General features: G+C 38.5%; 1 protein-coding gene across 2 annotated transcripts in view; it reads right to left on the reverse strand.

Annotated features, from left to right (window-relative positions):
* Nucleotides 1-711: 711 nt before the first annotated feature.
* Nucleotides 712-19,894, reverse strand: part of rbfox3a (RNA binding fox-1 homolog 3a) — a gene marked incomplete at its 3' end in the record, with an annotated part of 283,492 nt that continues 264,309 nt past the window's right edge. The window contains exons 11-14 of one of the 2 annotated variants that reach the window (XM_081392968.1): nucleotides 19,720-19,759; nucleotides 16,219-16,283; nucleotides 12,659-12,737; nucleotides 712-1,079 (exon numbers count right to left, since the gene is read on the reverse strand). In XM_081392968.1, the coding sequence (XP_081249094.1) occupies nucleotides 1,077-1,079; nucleotides 12,659-12,737; nucleotides 16,219-16,283; nucleotides 19,720-19,759 (187 nt within the window). Of the gene's footprint in view, nucleotides 1,080-10,305; nucleotides 10,351-12,658; nucleotides 12,738-16,218; nucleotides 16,284-19,719; nucleotides 19,760-19,894 lie in introns of those variants that run through there. The other variant, XM_081392967.1, reaches the window with a different exon arrangement.

The raw sequence follows: 19,894 nt of genomic DNA on the forward strand, positions 1-19,894 counted from the left end.
TGTTTACTACACAGCACGGCCACCTCCACAACACTACAATGAAATGCTTTTTGGTAGCCCTGGGCTCCGGGGCCGCCGCGACCCAACACAACTCTATAAAGCCCCCTTCCGCCCGTAACCACTCACACACAAGAACGCACGCACGCACACATCCCAGTAAAACCATTTCGTATTGTGCTACAAACAACAGCGGGATGACACCGCATTCCCTCCTTCAGATCGGGTGGTTTATTTACAGTGTCTTCTCTCGTCCCATTCGATGCGACACCTGAATAACAACCTGATGTATTGATTATAGTGGATCTTCTGACTGAATTTTTCCGAGTCCCATGCAAGTTCGTCTGCCTTCGCTTTTAACCTCTAGACGGGATGAATAACAGCTTTGAGAAGATCGCTGCCCCATGCTAGCGACTAAGCCTTTTCTCCAAGGAAGCAATGCAGTTCAACCCACGACAAAAACGTACTGATGGAAGACCCAGCTGTGCCATATACTCAAGGGCTTTGGATGAAGAGGGGCCACATGGAATCGTGTCTGGTGGGCCTTGAGCCTCTCTGCCCGGCCTCCTCGCGCAGGCCGGACAAGGAGGTCTGCGGTGGGAGGGGGGTGGGGGGGGTGAAGGACCAACACGTACACCCCCTCCCCCCCTCCTACAGCACTAATTCATCACTCTGTTGCTATTTGCACTATTTGTACTACTTTTTTTCTTTTTTGTAACATATTTATACATACATATATATCGCTATATAGATATATACACTCATCTTTTTCATCTTTTTGAAACCATAAACTTAAAAAAGTTTAGAAAAATAAAAAGTTTTATGATGACCTCTCCTCTTCTCCTCCACCTGAAAGGCTGTCCCAGGTGAAAGCTAACCCCTTTTTTCATCCACAGCTTGGCTGCGTCAGTCTCGCGTCCCTACAGAGATATATAATGCCTTCTCCTGACAGCCTCGGTGTGAGGATTTCCTCTTAACTTCTTTTTGTATGTTTTTTTTTTTCATTGACGCTTTTCTTCCTTTATCCTTTTTGTTCCTTTTTAGCTGATGCTCTTCTCCTCTGTCTTCTTTCTTTATATTTACTAGATGCAAAAGAAAAAGAGAGAACATGAGTTAGTCTGCATTGTATGCTGTTGGAATGCATGCAGACTGTTTAACATGCGCACACAGTGGGGTCCAAAAGTCGGAGACCATGCTTCTGTTTTGCATTCTTTTAATTTAAGAAATTTCCATTGCAAATTACATTACGTGCATGACAATTCGAAGGAACATTTTAACTGAAATATGAAATATCATTATTATCGTTTGTTTTTTTGGACTTTTTTCCATTACCATTTTTGTATTCCAAATCATATTATCAGCATGACAATTCGAAGGAAAAAAATCAATTGAAAAATTCTTATGAAATAATAAATAATGTAACAGCATCATTCAAGATACTCCATGTTATCTAGAAAAAAATAATAATATAGAGATAGAAAAAAATATAAATATTTCTTATTGATTTAACACCGTAATTTAATCATAAATGTTTGTTTTACATTTTTCTAAATCCTACACCTTTATTCCCAGGTTTAAATTACATTCTGAATCTCAGATTTTTCATTTGATCCCAGACTTTTGGACTAATTACACGATAAAAATGCAAATCATTTAAAGATGTTCTGATTACATTATCTTCCATGCACCGGCTCAATATCAGAAACAATCCTTGGGTGTAACGCTAAACACACATTGAGGAATTATCTCCCAAATCCTGGATTATAGTAACTGAAGTGAAATAGGGCTCAGCGGGGAGGGCTTCCACTAAATTTTCAGCATAACGAGTGAACCGGATTGATCAGAGGCTCGGCGATATCGTTGCAGTCTGAGGAGGATGTTCGACACTGAGTTGAGAAGACGTCCACCGGACAGGAAGAGAAAAGCAGAGAGAGAGGAGGAGGAGGAGGAGATTCCGGGGTGTCCTGGGGGCTCTCATCCTGAAAGAAGCTCTCTAATTCGGGGAGATATGGTGCCGTGCGGAGAAGCCTCAGAAGAGGGAGCGAGCTGACTTTAATTTTAACATGACTTTGTAGTTCTTCACCCATCCCTGGAGGAGCACACAGATGTGCTCCGGCATACTGATCATGCCCAATGATGGGCCTCTGTTCTCTGCTCGGGGCGTAATATCTCTGGAACAGACACGGGATCCTCAAGTTTTTGCTTGACAAACATGAACAGAAATCGACAGAGGGAGATGTAAAACTGTTGGTGGTCAGCCATGTCGATGAAAACCAAAAACGCTGGTAACATGATAAATGATGCCCCCTTTTCAACATCCTATTCGAGACTATTTCAGTGACAAAACTGAAAGAATGTAAAAAAAAATATTAGGTATTCAAAAAATACAATGAAATAAAAGATATAATATATTTAAAACAATTAAAATACTAAATAATAAATATATACAGTACTGTGCAAAAGTCTTGGGCATGTTTTGTCCAGGTACACTTGCGCATAGTTTTTCAGGTAGCTTTGCTGGCAGGTTTCTTAAGGCATCTTGGAGACGTTCCCACAGTCCTTCTGGATTTAGTCTGTCTCCGTTTTTTCTGTTTCTTCATGTAATCACAGACGGACTCGATGATGGTGAGATCAGATCATACCGACTGTTGTCAGACTCCTTGTGCATACAGATATCTCACTGGATTATTACAATTAATGGCAAAAAGAATGTTTGGAAATGTAAACTGATACAGCAAAAGAGAATATCTGATAAATAACTGACTTAAAACCTTTTTGGGGGGGGGGGGGGGGGGGATTAACATGCCTAAGACTTTTGCACAGTACTGTATATACACACAAACCGTTCAAATGTTTGGGGTCAGTAAGATTTTGCTGCATTAAATTGATCAAAAGTGACAGTAAAGACATTTATAAAGTTACAAAAGATTTATATTTCACATAAATGCTGTTCTTTTGAACTTTCTATTCATCAAAGAATCCTGTGAAAAAATGTATATCACCGTTACCACAAAAATAATAAGCAGCACAACTGTTTTCAACATTGGTAAGAAGAAATGTTTCTTGAGCAGCAAATCAGCATATTAGAATGATTACTGTAGGATCATGTGACACTGAAGACTAGAGTAATGATGCTGAAAATTCAGCTTTGACACCACAAGAATAAATAAATAATATATTAAAATAGAAAACAGTCCTTTTAAATTGTAATAATATTTCACAATACAACTGTATTTTTAATCAAATAAATGCAGCCTTGTCAAAAACAGTAAAAATGTAATCTTACTGACCCCAAACTTTTCAACGGTAGAGTATAAAATAAAATGATAATAATTTATATATATATTACTATCAATTCTTTGCATCAAGTCTAGCAAAACAGAAAAAAACTAAACACAGAGTTATAATTTTCCTTTTATTTAGACACAAAAATTGCTTAAGTATTACTTATTTTTATCTTATGTACATAGCTTTACCTACTGAATCTTGAAGGCCAAAAACAAATGGCTAAGCGAGAGCAGAATGGACCAGTTGGATTTTAACAGATGACGCGATTCATATAAGCTGAAACTTTCACAATGTTAAGCCTACATGAAATGGACAGCAAGAACACATTTAACACTACGGGTTATACATACAAAAGATGACTGCGATATGTGCTCACATATATTTATATATATATATATATATATATAGTATTATGTACAAAGAGTACAGTTTTTGCTTAAAAAAAACATTTTCTAAAAATCCCCTGACAGAAGAAAATTGCACAATGAAACAACACACGGAATAGACACAATTTTAAATGACAGAAAGTTAATGAGGTAACAGCAGATATTATGTTAAACTGCGTTATCGTCCAGTGTGACCCAGTCTGGGTCTATTATTGACATCATTCAATGCAATTTAAGCCGATGCATTGTGAACTAAACAGTTATATTATATTATTAACTTCTATTTTCTAGCTTCTAATTTCATCCTGTTTGCGGTTTTGCACCCTCAAACAGACCTCTCAGTAAATGAACATTTGTGGCATCAAATTGAGAGAGATGAAAATCTGCTGCTATGTGGACTGGCCCCTGGCCCAGGGTGCCATCTTACAAATCACTGCATTAACAGAGCTAATTAAACAGGCAATCTTTTAATGGCCCACTGCGGCGTCCATGCAAGACGGAGACTTCCATCTTGTCAATCTGCAAGCTCACACATTCATTTAGACGACTGCAAACTGTCTCCTCAGCAGTCATTTCATGCTCAGCACTGTGTTTTCTCTCTCTGCCTAAATGCTGGAATTACATAAATGGGTGATTGAGTCCTAATATAGTCGCTTGATTAGTTTAATTGTCTGAAATAGAGATGGAAATGCCTTAGTCAAGAATATGATAGTCTTTTGCATGAATTAACTCAATCCGATTCATTTACAATTCTGCATAGATATTTAACAAGAAAAAGCGGTTTATGGTCAGATTAAAAACGGAGTTTTGTCACTTTTTAGGACTAACCAAAGTCTGTGGTTGGAAGCACCGAACACAATAAGTATTTCATTTGAAAAGGCTCGTAAATGACCACTTCATGCGACAAAGTCAATTAAAATTGTGTCTTCCACAGAAATTAAACTGAGGTCAGAGGGCAGCGTACTGTAAATACCTTCCCGATGTAAGGAAAAAAGGACATAAATTGAAATAGCTCAACAACACACAGCACAGAGAAATTGACTCACATCTGGACATAATATGCTCTCTCCTCTCCTCTCCTCTCCTCTCCTCAGAAAAGGTATAAACAATTTGGATTTAAAGCCTATTATATTATATTATATAAAAACGTCACCACATAATATTCTTAAGGGTCTATAAATAAGTTTACAAAAGAAAGGACTTTGTACTTGGTATGTTTAACACATAGCGGCAATAGGGTTTTTATATGCCACACCCGTCTTGTTTTTCATTTTCAAACTGATCAACACTAACAACATTGTTCAAAGTCAGACATAATAAAAATGTAAAGAAAAATAAGCTTAAATAGAGAAATTAAAATCACAATGTTATTTACAGTGCATTGATAAATCTGGTATTCCATTCCCACAGAAGACTATTTAGCTTTTGTATTTTGCTTTCTGATAAACAATAGTTTGGATATTTAAGGAAAACAAGGCCTTTTTTTTTAATCCAACACTTCTCCCAAATGAAAACATTACGGATCCCCGTACATGACTGCGGAGAAATATGCATCGTGGCCACAAATTTGTTCTCTCGTTTTAGTTTAATTGTGGCCACAAATTAAGAATTCATTCCCACGACTTACTAATTCGTTCCCTCATTTTAGTAAATCGTGGCTACGTTGAACTAATTTGTTCCCTCGTTTTGATTTAACTAAGCCAAGGGAAAGAATTATTACAAGCTGGCCACGATAAGGAACTAATTAGTAAAATGTGCAGATTTATTAGTAAGTCGATTTAGCCTACATATATTTTCATATTCAATACTGATTTAACAAAATGTAGTTTTTAGTTTTGCTAATGCTTGTACGGTCTACATAAACGCCTGCCTTTGTGCAGTTTTTCCCTCTTTTCTTAGAGCCAAGTGAGCCGCACGCAGGACTAGGGGAACAAGGACACATTCGTTTAGGTGAAATATTATGTTGCGCTGTAGATTTCTCCCTACAAAGGTGGAAAAAAGCAATGCATCTAATCTATGTTTTACAATAGGCTGCTGTGATTTCACACTCATGGGAGAACGGTGTGTCTGAAGAGGCAGCCGCAACAGCTATGGTAATAGACTGAGCAGAACGGCTGTGCCACGCGCCTGGCTGGCCTAGTGTATCTCCAAATGAGATCAGTGGTTATTGACTCAATGCTGTTATCTTTAATCTGTGGAGTAAATTACTTTGGATGCTGCCTCTCTACCCTGGTTTCTTTCCCCTTCTTCTATAACTCCACCCTTACAATTCCATTTGAGGGGTGCAGGCTGCTATTTACTGGGGGTGTGCGCGTGTGTGTGTGAGACACGAGGACATGATCAACGCCCAGAGGAACCAGGAAACGAGGGAGGCCCTATTTCACTGGGAGGATTACTGCCACCCCCAACTCTGTCTTTCTCATTCTTCTTCTCTCTCTTCTCTAAAGGCCTGGCATGTCTTATCACAGGTCCTGTATAAAGTGCTGGGCCTCAGGGGGAATGTCACCTTGGGGGAAAATCTCTCACCTTATAGTGCACAAGTGCTTCTCCATTGAGAAAAGAACGTTAGGCTGGATCTTTTTGGAAATAGATCACTAGACTTTCAAGCCTTATTCCACATTTTACAAAAAGACACATCTCATTTATTATATTAACTAATGTCTGGGTGAATATATTTCTATTGTATTTATAAAAACGAAATACATTCAAAGGTTTGGGATCAGTATGATTTAAAAAAAGAAAGAAAGTAATACTTTTAATCAGCATGTATGCATTACATTGTGGCAGTAAAGACATTTATAAATGTCACAAAAGATTTTAAATAAATGCTATTCTTTTGAACAAAACATTAAGTAGCAATTGTTTTCAACACTGATAGTAAGAAATGTTCTTGAGTGACAAATCAGCATATCCATGTAGGATCATGTAACACTGGAGAGTAATAATACTGAAATTCAGTTTTGCCATAACAGCAATAAATCAAAATAGAAAACAGTTATTTTACATTGTAATAATATTTCACAATATTATCTTTTTTTACTGTTTTTTTATTAAATAAAAGCTTTGGTGAGCATAAGAGATCTTCCGTGTGCATTTAAAAATCGTACCGATCCCAAACTTTAGAACACATTTTTTATGTGTTTTTTTAATATATTGATTAGAGAAGTTTCTTGTTCAATGATAAGTTGTCTGACTCTATATGAAGAGTATGTTTGTCTCTTTCCTAATTGTTTCCCTGCACAATATCTTAAATCTTCCCCTATTGGGAACTCTTAGCCTGGCCTGTCCTCCACATACATTTTAGACTTGACTAAAAATGTCCTGAAGATCTATGACTAGGTCGCATACTCCCAGCGCTTAACACGTAACTCAAAAGCAAATCAATACTGGAACATGTTGTTTAGAACATCATAAGCGGAACTCTCTGCAAAGGGAGCAGTTTCCCAGTGGGTAGTGGGATGTCTTTTTATTTTAAATGTATCAATCCCTATAGTCTGATACCTGGTATATCCTTGTATCTTTGTTAGTTAAAATTTTCCATTCAAAATTATTTTCAAGCGGACTGCGTCTTCCATTTAACATAAGCGTGATGGAGATTTCAGCAATGAGCAGTAATTGCTCCCCCTGTCATCTCTGTTGCAGTGGGATTCTGGACATCTCATCAGCTAGAGGGTGCAATAGACCGTGTAGTGGGGAAGTGTTCTCTCTTTCCACATTACCGCACTATGTTTATTTACAGAATGCCTTCTGAGCAGCAGAAGCGGCCTTGATTAAGTGTATGCTCTTTACGTGACATCTAACAGATTAAAACTGAAGGAAACCTTGCTGAGGGCATTCCTTCATGAATATTTGCTTTTGCTTTGAAACGGGCAGGTTTAGTTTACCTCACAGGTTTAGTTAAAAATATGAATTGTAAGCAAACATCAACATTATATCATACATGTACTATGCTCTAAGATTATTTCATTGTTAGATATTTTGCTTTTATTGCCTGTAAATAATAAGTAGATTTGCGTATGAGAAAATGTAACCATATTTGCTGATTTTATGGCTTTGTTGAAATAAAAACCAAATTATTATTATTATGGTAACACTTTACAAGTGTTTTTCTCATTTCTTAATATTAGTTAAATTAACTAACATGAACTAATGATGAGAAATATATATTTTTTACATCATATAATAACCTTAGTTATTGTTCATTTTAGTTCACAGTGCAGTGACTAATATTAACAGATACAACTTTCGATCCTAAAAATGTAATAGTAAATGTTAAGATTATTATTATTAGAGATCAATAAATGCTGTAGAAGTATTATTTGTTAGTGCATGCTAACTTATGTAGTTAAGTAATGTTAACAAACGAAACCTTATTGTAAAGTGTTACCATAATAATGATAATAATAATAATAATAAATATAGCTGCAAGCAGCAAGTATCGGGGCCAAGCACAAAGAACACGATAAGGCATGCCAACACGACTGGGAACATCAGACCAACTGGCAAACCATTTAGGCAAAATGGCTGAAAAATCATAAGTACAGTCCTAGTAATATGATTGAATGGTTTATCACTTTTGACCAGTAGCTGTTATGAAATTGATTTGGTGGGGTCAGAGTAAGGTGAGACAAAGTTTGATGTCAATATGCCAAAGCATTGCAGAGATATAGCCTGCAGATACAGATACAGAGTCATTTTGGCGTCATGCCTCAAATTTTTTGCAGTGGTATACAAAAACAGTTTTGAGTATAAACACGAAACAACTTTTTGGCGGCACAGTCTGAAGATATGTTTCAGATGAGTTTTTTTTGTGAAAATCAGACAAATGGTCTAGGAGAAGTTTGAAAAAGTAGGTTTTGAAAGAAAATCATAATGGCGGACAGGAAGTTATGCAGACTATGGCAAAATTGGTATCTATGTTCTCGGGAATGACCCAAGGAATCTATTAAGAAGTTTCATTACAATAGGCTTAATTAATTAAAAGTTATTAGCATTTTTGGAAATTTCATTAAGGCCAATATGAGAAAATTAGGTATTATTCGACTCAGCCACACTGAAACTAAAGAGACCAGTTTTGTGATTTTTGGCTAAACCGTTCAGAAGTTATAAGCAAAAAGATACATTTTTCATATCTCCTGACCACTAGGTTTCACTGCGCCAAAACTGTGCAGGTAACCTTAGGTCATGGTTGTCATAGCACACACCAAGTTTGGTCCGAATTCGCAAAATCGCTGAAGAGATATAGCCTCACATCCATTTTAACATGCTCTTCATCAAATTTGTACGCACGTTATTTGAGAACGCTTTGACGAATTAACTGTAACTTTTAGTCGCCATGGTCTATAGATGATCTGGTTCAATTTCTGTGAAAATCAGAGCAACGGTCTAGGAGGAGTTCATAATGGCGGTCATAGAATCGTCTTGAGCCAAGGAATCAAATGAAAAACGAATTTTGTTTCTAGCCCTTACAGTTCAAAAGTTATTAGCATAAACTTGAGTGCAACTTTGGGCAGTTGGTGGCACTAGAGTTTTTGAGGATCACTACAGTGACATTACAGACTGTCCTCTATCTATGTGCTTAATTACATAAGCGGTTCTGTGGGCTGCAACAGACTCAATAGCAGAAGAATAATAAGAACGCCAATGATTACAATAGGTGCCTAGGCTCCTTCGGTGCTTGTCCCCTAACAATTTGTGGAAAAAATGTAAAACTACCAAAATAATATTCCCATAAAATGTATTTTAAGTCCATCTGTGGCAATAGAATACTTTTTTTTTCTTCTAAACTTTAAAAAAATCTTGACATCAATCTCCCCAAATGACATAGTTGCAATCATACAGACAATAAATTCATTGAGTTATATAACAGTATGTCAAAGTGAAAGAGGGTGTGAGTGACAGAGAATTACTTGAAAATCTTCATGATGGGTCCATGTAGCTAACTATCATTTTAAACACTACTGCAATATAGTTTTGGTAAACAATCATAGACGCCATAAGAGATTTGTAAATGAATGTTCCCCTTTGATATTTACTGGAGAAAAAAAATAGTAAGGCTATATTAGTAGTTTACAGATATCATAAGCAAACCTTAGAGGTTTTCTTTTCACATTGTAATGAATAGCAGTCGTCGTCACTTCTAATAAGTGGGTGTTCAGTGGGGCCTTTAATGCAAAGACTGCAAATATACGTGTGCGAGTCTAGCGCTGCTGTTGTTTTGCTCAAGTTGCTCATTGCTGTGCCATTTAGTCAGGCAAATAAACTCACTTCCTGGCCCACTCCCTGTCCACATAAATCAGCTGAGCTCATGCCCATAAATCTACACCGCGACTAAATGAGAAAACTCATTGGACAGCCCCCCCTGCCCCCCGCCTCTCTGTCACTCAGCCCCTCCCCTCCCGGACCACACATTTCAATACAAACAAAACAGATTCCAAATCAATAGCCAAGCAACAGAAATGCTGGATAACCGCAGGATGATAAGCAGAGCTTTAGACCAAATGTGACTGTTCGGGGAAGGTTCGCGCTTTGCAAACCTTGAAGGTGGAGGTGGGTGGGTTGTTTGTTTGTGTTTGCTTTCTTTTGTTTGTTTGTTTGTTTGTTTGTTTGTTTGGTCGGGGGATTGATTCTCTCTCTAGTAGGGTGTGAAGCGACTGTAACCTCCTCTGTAAAGGCTAGCCTGCAACATCAAAGATGAAAAAACAAAAAGGAGCCAATCAGTGTTAAATAGATTCTTTGGGGTGAACAGTTCTTGAAATTTTCTTCCCTTTCGTCTCGTTTTGCTTTTGTAGTGAAATTAGAGTGTGAATTTCAGGGCGGGTCGGTGTCAGAGTTCAGAGTTTCACGGTTCAACCGGGTTGCGACTGAAACAGGCCGCCGAATCCTGCTGGTGCATTTCATCAGCTGCTCTTTATCAAACCTCTCCATCATGGCCGCCTGCCCCATAGGTTGATCTGACTGGAGACATCTAACATGCACTGCTTTCTCAGACCTCTCTTAAACCGGACTGCAGTAGTGCCCACTCTACTCTTGCCAAATACAAAAAACTTCAAAGGCTCTATGGGCCGTTCTCCTCAGCTCCGACCCCGTGCAAAATACACACGCCTTAAACGTGGAATGAATTCTGTTCTAACAGAGAGCAAAGCAAACTAACTTTTTTCTAACCCTCTGAGGGGCTCATTATTAAACACTTTTAACTTGTGATCTGCTGGTCAAATATGATTTAATGATATTCATTTCATTCTCAGCAGGCTCAGTGCAAGTACTGAGAGGAGTTCTGCTCATTTGAGTCGCAACCGGTTCGGTCCTGGCATGACTGAGAACTCTGAGTGCTCACCTCGGCCCCCCTGCACCCCTCGTTCGACCGGAGGAGCGCCGGAGGATATTTGCTATGCCTTAAAGTGGCAAATTGAAGTCTTGAGAAAGGGAGGAAAATTTGAAAAAAGAAAGGAAAAAGGAGGCAAAAAAGCAACACAGGCCACAGTTTTAATTAAGTAAATGAAGAGGAAAAAATGGTCTTAATTAATGAAAGCTTTTAGCTAGCAGCTGCACCGGGGAATAGTACGGTTTTGAGAATCACACGGATGTCGACTTGGTAAATTCCAGTCATTTGTCTTAGGCAGAGTGTTTGTCCAATAAGCCTCATGGGCAGGGGGAGGTGGATGCGATGGAATCTTTTTTTTTTTTCTCTTTCTTTTTTCCCTGTCGTCCTCCCTCTATCTCTCGCCTTTTCTTTAATCTCCCTCGGCACGCTGCTGCACGAGCTTGATGGTCGTTAATCTTGAGAAAAGTCCCGACCAACAGCCGCAAAAAAAACAAATCATAAAGAGTTTTCTCTTTTTGTGTTCAGATAGGAGTTTTAGAATTTTTCATCTTTGATGTTAGCTGCAAAAGCTAGCTAAAAACAAACATTAACAGGACGACGATCCCCACATCAGATTGAGAATGCTGATATGCAAAGGAAAACGTCTCATTTGGAAGGTCTAATCAAGTGTCAGTATGCTGGGTTACCCCATTGCATTTAATGAGATACAAAATGCTCAGGATCCATCTTGAAAAACTGTCACATACACATATATCAGCTGATGAGTCTCAGAATATGTGAACATATATCTACACTCCTGACATTATTAATGCAGATGCAAACAGGGTCCAAAATTAACACTTTCCGTGCGCCAAATGTGAGCACATGAACGAATGGCTTCGGCGAGTAAATAAAACACTTCGTCAGTTGGCCGGTTGCAATATTACATGGTTTTATCTGTAAGAATAATTGCTGATGTAGCTGAAGTGAGAGATTAAAATAAAGGTACTATCATCTAAAGAAAATATCTTTTGCGACTTATGCATAGTCTTAATTTTTTTTCCTCAGTAAAAATTAGCTGTTTTTTTTTGTTCTCCAGAGCTAACAAAAATATGAGGAACAAAATTACATTGTATGTATTTTTAATTATTTTTGTTTTTGTTTTCTATCTATCTATCTATCTATCTATCTATCTATCTATCTATCTATCTATCTATCTATCTATCTATCTATCTATCTATCTATCTATCTATCTATCTATCTATCTATCTATCTATCTATCTATCTATCTATCTATCTATCTATCTATCTATCTATCTATCTATCTATCTATCTATCTATCTATCTAGCGTTCTATATAAATGTGTATATAAAGCAAAATACAACTGTATGGCTTGTAAATTTATGGTCGGTAATTTTGGACCCTGAATATGTTCAAGTACAATATTTAAGACTTCAGTCACCCCAACTACATATCTCCAGCTCACCGCACATGCTTCATTTAATATTCGCTTCATAATATTTACAATTATTCTACTCATAATTCATATAAATTGAACAGAACGCACAACGATATATTAGATATATCAGCATTATTACGGTTGCACTGGGCTCTGCCTTGTATGTTGTTGGGGTGCTCGGGTCTGTGTAACGTTAGGACATGTATTAATGTTTCATGACTCACCATAGTGCCCACGCTGTACGTGGCTGCAGGTCCAATCGTGTGGTGATAAGGGTCTGCTGTTGCATAGACTCTGCCATAGCTACAGGGAAAGGAAGAAACGGAGAGAGCATTGAAGCTTCGAGAAGATGGGATGCTCCAGTGAATGCTGTTCATTTGAACTAGATCCATTATCACTACACCCTTCCTCCCTCTCTCTTGCCCTCTCTTTCTTCCCGTCTGATAAAAATGCAATCACTGGCTTGCCATAAATACACGGTATAAAGGTAAGAGTGTGTTAAAAGTGATAGGTGCTCTGTTATTGTTTTGGAGTAAAAGTATTTTTATCTTATGAGCATGTGGTAAAAATTATATTGGTCAGAGAGGGACAAGACACAGAAAAGAAACGTGGAAAAGAGAAAAGTAGAAACGGGAAACAGAAATGAACAGCATCCTTTCTACCATACAGTACATTTTAATGTCACCATCATAAGTCAGAAAATCATGTTAGTTGATTTTTTTTAAATTAATACATCTTACAGGTGTTTCTTTATTTTCGTCATTCCTCTAATAAAAAAAACATGGTGTAATTGTTTTTCTTGTTCTCAATATCCCTTTCCATGTTAGAATTTGTAAAATACCTTTAATTCACAAAAGCCACTTCCTTAATGACATCATCCTTCAGAAATATGTATGATAATCTTAAAAGTTGGTTAAAATATAAAATTTTAAAAACACACTGCATGTAAGCTAACTCTTAATCCCTCACTAAGTAATGGCTAACATTTACTCTTTATTTCCATCCTGTTAGGAATCCTGTTTTTTTTCATGCTACTGTGTAAATAATCACATTTAAATAAATACATAAAATGAATGGCAAACCATTTTATAGAATTACTTCCTTAAAATACAACATTAGCAAATTCACATTTTAAAAGTTACAAAGTTCTAAAGGTACTGCGGAACAGGAAAGACCCAGCAAGCAAAGAGACGCATGGATACTTTGGATTTTGTGTTGTTGTGCGTGTGCATTAAAAAAGCGAGCGAAGGAGGCAGAGACTTTATGTTCACAGCTCTCTTTATCCTTTTCATGCTCCTTTGCCCTCTCTTGTTTACCCAGGCTGCTCTGTAAAGAGGCACAGGGCTGGTGGCGGCGGCGGCGTTCTCTGACTCTTTTCATTGGTACCGATTTGGAACTAATTCCTCCAAGATGGGCCTTACTTCTTTCTTTATTTAATTATTAACCCCCAACACTTCCCTTCTTCATTTGTTGACTTTCCCTACAAACACACGCTTGCAAATGAGGGCCTGCAGGGAGCAGATAAGGCAGGCCGAGCCGGGTGCCGAGGGCACAGACTGAGAGAGGAGAAAAGAGGAGAGAGGGGGAAAATCCTGGGCCCAGACATGCTATTACATATGGAAATACTATCGGATCTGACCAGGTTTTTGTCGTCCGGGATTATTACAACATCAAAGGTCAGGCCAGCTCAGTGGAGTGAGAGAGCCGAGCGGAGGGGATTTTAACTGCTTGTGACAGACAGTGCAGACGAGGGCGGCTGGGAATCCCCGTAACACTCCAGCCGGGGCAGGCTACTTAACCTGCATCTTAACCAGGCAGCGGGAATTACCCATTCTTTAAGGTAACCTGGATAGCTAGTTCTAGCCATATTCAAAAAGGGTGATTTTTCTCGCCTTAAATGGTCTCCACTCGATAATTAAGGGATGGTTCACCCCAAAATGAAAATTCTGTCTTCAATTACTAACCCTTCTGTGACTTACTTTCTTCTTTGGAACACAAAGACAATTTTTTCGTATGGACGTTTCTCAAAATATCTTCTTTTCATGTTCAACATAAGAAAAAGTCCTACAGGCTTGGTACAACATGAGATAAACCAAATTTTCATTTGCCATTCCAAACCTGTATGACTTTTATTCTCTTGTGTGAACACAAAGACATTTTGAAAAAAATTTTTTTCCACACAATGAAAGTCAATAAGGCCTAATGCTGTTTTGGACCCCATTGACTTTCATTGCATTGACAACAACAGTTAAAAAAACATCTCAGAATATATTTTTATGTTGCACAGCAGAAAGTAAGTCATGAGAGTAAATGACGACAGAATTAACACTCTTTAAAGAGGCTAGTTCAAAAGTCTGTGACATTTAAACACTCACTTTTAAACCCCCTTCGCCATGACATATCAAATTAGAGTGCAAAACGCAGAGCTGGCTTATGTGAAAGCAAGGAGTTGAACGACAAGTGATGCAGAAAGAGGTGGAGAGAGAAAAAGAGAGCTGGAGTGAAAGAGGGGACGCAGGAAGGGGGCTGAAATAAGCGCGGTGGAATGCCAGTCTTGTCACCTGCTCTGATGTGGATCTGTGCTTGGCTCTGATAAATCTTACATTATCTGGGCTCTTCAGGCTGGCAGGCAGGGCCGTGCCTTATCGGCACTGACACGCTCAATCTTGCCTAGATTAAACCAGTGCCTGGCCTGATCCAACCTGACAGGGTCCCCACAGGTCCTGGATAAATTACTGACAACCCTGCACCACCTTCGTCTTCACGCACACACATACACTCAACCCTGTGGCCTGAAGTGAGTAAGCTAAGTGGTTACAGAAATTCAGGTTGAATTCAAGTTTAAAGGGTGAGAGTGTATCAAAGATAGGGAAGGGATGTCTAAATGATCTCATTTAAGCCAGTTTAATGAGAGAGCAGATCTGTAAACTCAAACCGGACTTTCAGAGCTGAGGAAACCCTTTTCCAGAAGGACTTCGGAGCTCAAATACAGTTAAAACTTGCAATGGATAAGATTATTCTCTTAAACCAGAGAAGGATATTTTTTTATTTTAATTGTAATTTATCAAATAATGACGTAGGACACTATGAAGTAGCTTCACAATTGCAAATTTTGATGTATTGACATTTTCTATTGAAACCGGAAGTTGGGGCAGGGTAATTAAAAAGGCTTTTTTTAAAAAAGTTTATCTCAAGGGTTTTTGATGCCACAGACCACCAAAGACCATCTATTGTAACTATGCTGTTTATAACTATGTATAAAGAAATATCTAAATCTAAAATTCTTAAATAATTATAACAAAGGCTATCTTTAAAAGCAGAATTAAACGATAACAGATTTGGTAGAAAAGTGAAAACAAACAAAGATTAAATATGTCAAGTTAACATGTTAAATTTGACAGCCATAAAAATACATTTTGTAAAATTGATAGGGCCAGATTTACTAACAGCCAATGCAAACCCTCATTTGGCGTAAAAAAACGACTATTAAGATTTACTAAAGACACGCAGTGAAAAATTAGCGCTGAAAAGGCGTGGACATTATTATTGCATATGCAATTTAAATGAATCATGATTTACTAAGGTTTGTGCTAATTAATTTACTGGTATTTACGCCATTATTTACCGCCTAAAAAAAGCAGACGCTAGCTGCAGAACTTTCCACTCCCATTGGCGCTTTTTTGGAATTGCGCTCTCACGCTAATTTGCCCAGTTTAGTAAATCTGGCCCTTAATTTCTCTCAACAACACCAAACAGGAAACAGGAAGTGCTGCTGGACTCTTACCTGTCACTGTAGGCCGCTGCAGCTGCTGCGGCTGGTTGGGCATATCTGTATGCTGCATAGCCACCCTGCCAATTACATAAGGGCATCCGTCAAACACATGCAAACAGCAGGACATCGGTGACATGAAATTTTAGAACCACAATACAACTGGACTGTTCACACATTAACAATGCAGTGAATCCCAAAAGCTCAGTTACAACCTTAAGAGTGCTGCTGAAAAGGCCTGTCAATGCTCACTAAAATCAGCGCTGAGTGATTTAGGTGGTATTTAGTTTGCCAATACAGCTTTTTGTGAAGCCTTTTTGTTTAATGGGGAATTGTCAGATTGACTGCATTAGCTCTTCATATAGATCTCGGCACAGATGCTTAACAGCCCAAGTCCGAAAGCGAACCATCTGAGCGTCTTCACTTATCTAAGCTGAGTGCAGCAATAGTGGTGCAACCAACGGCTTGTCTTTCCGGAGCGCATCTATCCTATCAATTGAAATGGCAGGGCAACTATCGATCAGCATGGTAAGTGGCAATCTGGTATAAACAATTAAAATCAGTCAATGTTTGCTTACTGCGAATGAACCAAATGGAAGATTTGGCTGAAGCTATTGAAGGCTGAAGCTATTGAAGGGGCCTTTTAATTAATGTGGCTGGCCAATACGAGTCCCCTGGCTCGGTGCCCAGGGGAGCGGTCTTGACACACACAACGTGCTCATCTGTGGCTGGAGAACGGCACAAGACAACACTAAATATTGCTTGTATAAGCATTAGATGACATCTGACAAAGCTATTAATTGCTCCGTTCAAGCTAGCTATTAATAGTCGAGTTGTAAGCGGCATCAGATGACATTAGTCGAGATGGTTAGCTGCAACAACCGAACGCTGTCTGCTAGTCATCTCCGGGTGATGTTTTGTGAACGCTTACACTACAAACATGCCAAGCTTTAAACAAGAGGGAATGTATTTGCTGGCTGCAAGCGAGTATCTATGTGGCTGGGGTGTTTATTGAAGTGTCTGCTTTAATGAAACGCAGCTCCGCTCTTTGTTATTTTAGCTCGCTGACATCACTGGTACATTATGTGAATAATCGCGGTGCCAGAGCGCGTGCAGGACTGAGGCATCGCAGATACAGGACTGCATGCTGAATTATAGATGCTCTCATTTATTTTTCAGCTCGGGATTAATGTCCAATGCTTCTCTGCTAAGATCAAATGTTTAGCTACTGGAGTTAAAAAAAAATTAGGTCATAGAAAAGTGTGTTCATGGATTCCGTAGAAGTTACAGATTCTTAACTCCCCACACAGATGGATTTAAAGGGATAGATAAACCACATATTTATGTCATTATTTACTCACCTTCACGTCCTTCCAAACACGTATGCTGTTTGTGGATGTGAAATTTCTTTTTTTTCCATACAATGACAGTTTATAATGACCACGGCCTGTCACAAAAGCACCATAAAATCTCGAGCTTGACATCATTAAGTCACGAGACACTACAAGACCAATAATGTTGGAATAAAAGTATTAATTTCTTAAAAAAAATCATTTGATCCCAATCATTTGAGTTAATATATATTGAACATGAATCTTAAAGGTCCCGTATTATGCCCCTTTTCACAAGATGTAAAATAAGTCTCTGATGTCCCCAGAGTGTGTATGTAAAGTTTCAGCTCAAAACACCCAACAGATCATTTTTTACAGCATGTTTAAATTGTCAGTTTTTGGGGCTCAGAAAAACGCGCTGTTTTAGTGTGTGCCCTTTAAATGCAAATAAGCTGCTGCTGGACGACACAGGGGGCGGAGCTTCATGAGCTCGCGCTCAGTCTCTCAGGACAATTTCATCTCACGGAATGATGATAATATCAGAAACTCTCAGTAACGGTGTTCAGTTCGAGTCGGACAATAATGCCTACAGAGTCAGAGTGCTGTATAGAGATGGAACAGGTATAGTTTAGTAGTTTAATTACGGTTATTATAACGTATTTGTCATCTGCTTGTATGTATCCATTATTTGTTAATAGCCTACAAGTCTGCTGTTTCGGACCAGGTCCGAATGATGATCAAACATATACTGATGAGTTTAATAAAGTTTATTGTACATCACACAAAAAGCGTCAGTTTTACTTCAGAAAATCACCGTAAGAGCTGAGTAAACACAGTAAGTTATAAGAAGTGCGCAAGTACATAAACGAATTTCGGTAGAGTTGAGGGAGCATTCCTGTGGGTGGAGGTTAGTCAAAAAACTGTTCTACTGACGTCATTAAAGAAGGAAGTAGAGGGATGTAGTCCAAACGGGCCGTTCGATGTAGACGACTTCTATTAAATAAAATATCTCGCTTGGCATTGAACTTTGAGCTTTATAATTTTACAGATATTATTAATGCTCTAACAGCAACATTACACACTAACTAAAGTTTGAAACATGGGATCACGAAGAACGGGACCTTTAAGGACTACTTTATGCTACTTTAACAGTGCTTTTTTAGAGCTTTACAGTGCCTGGTCACTATAAACTGTTATTGTATGTGTGAGGAAAAGTTATATAGAGAAGATTTATTTAAAAATCAGCATACACGTTTGGAACGACATGAGAGTGAGAAAACAACAATTCCTATATAAGTCATCTTGCTTTCAGGCTACTCAAAAGTTAATCTGGTAGTCTGTAGAGAAAGATTTTGACTTCAATGGCAAGTGAACACGAGTTACATGCATTCATCAAGATCCGTTCAACTGTGATCTATCTGTGGCAAACATACTATTGTGCATGCCAGGTAAAGGCATCACAATTACGTCCATGTTCATTTGTCCTGTTTCAGATCTAAATGTTGAATTAATTTCCATTTTTCATGCAGTGAAATAATCCTGGGAAAGGGAGGCACGCTCTCTGATCACCTGACACACTAATACGTTCTGACGGCCTGTCAAAAACAATAGGGCCTGGGCACAATCTCGGGCTGTAGAGTGAGGCCTTTGGGCTGTATTTTAATGGAAGCTGAGGGAAAGGCGGATCAAACGCGTGCCATAAATTAAAACAAAAACACTGTAACGTCGACTTCATCAACTTGATCCGGCGTGATTTTCCTCCCACTTAGAGCGAAACCAGGCCGCAGTGGAGATAAAATGTGGAAGAATGAGACGTTAAGTGCGTGGGGGGGGGGTGTATTCGGTTCAATCCACACTGTACATGTTAGCATTATCATACAATCCATTGAGATCAACTACAGTCTTCAAAGGAAGATGGTTTAGCGATATGTGATTTCATTGTTCCATGTAGCGCAATGCACAGAGGAACCCAAAAAGATATTTAGTACACCACAAACGGGCATCCTAGTGGATTTGCACGTGGTGACCTGAGCTGACCTTTGCCCTTATGAAAGATTCAGCACCAGCTGCTCAGGTTAGGCTCAGCGAACGTGAGCGCCCTGTCCTCAACGTTGCATACAAACTTTCCTTAATTTACAGAAACAGTGGAAATAGCAGTAGAATGGGCAAAACCTAGTATACTCACATAGATCTCAGCACCGTAGAAGCCATCTTGGTAAACCACACTGCAAAAACACAACAAGAAATAACAAAACACAACACATCAGTGCTGAACGTCCACAGAGTTTCCTCACACTGTACAGAGAAGGAAATAAATTATGCAGCGATGCATTCATTCAGCAGACAAAACAATGCACTCC

The sequence above is a fragment of the Scardinius erythrophthalmus genome (genome assembly GCF_964197995.2).
Source record: "Scardinius erythrophthalmus genome assembly, chromosome: 18".
In the NCBI taxonomy this organism is placed as follows: Eukaryota; Metazoa; Chordata; class Actinopteri; order Cypriniformes; family Leuciscidae; genus Scardinius; species Scardinius erythrophthalmus.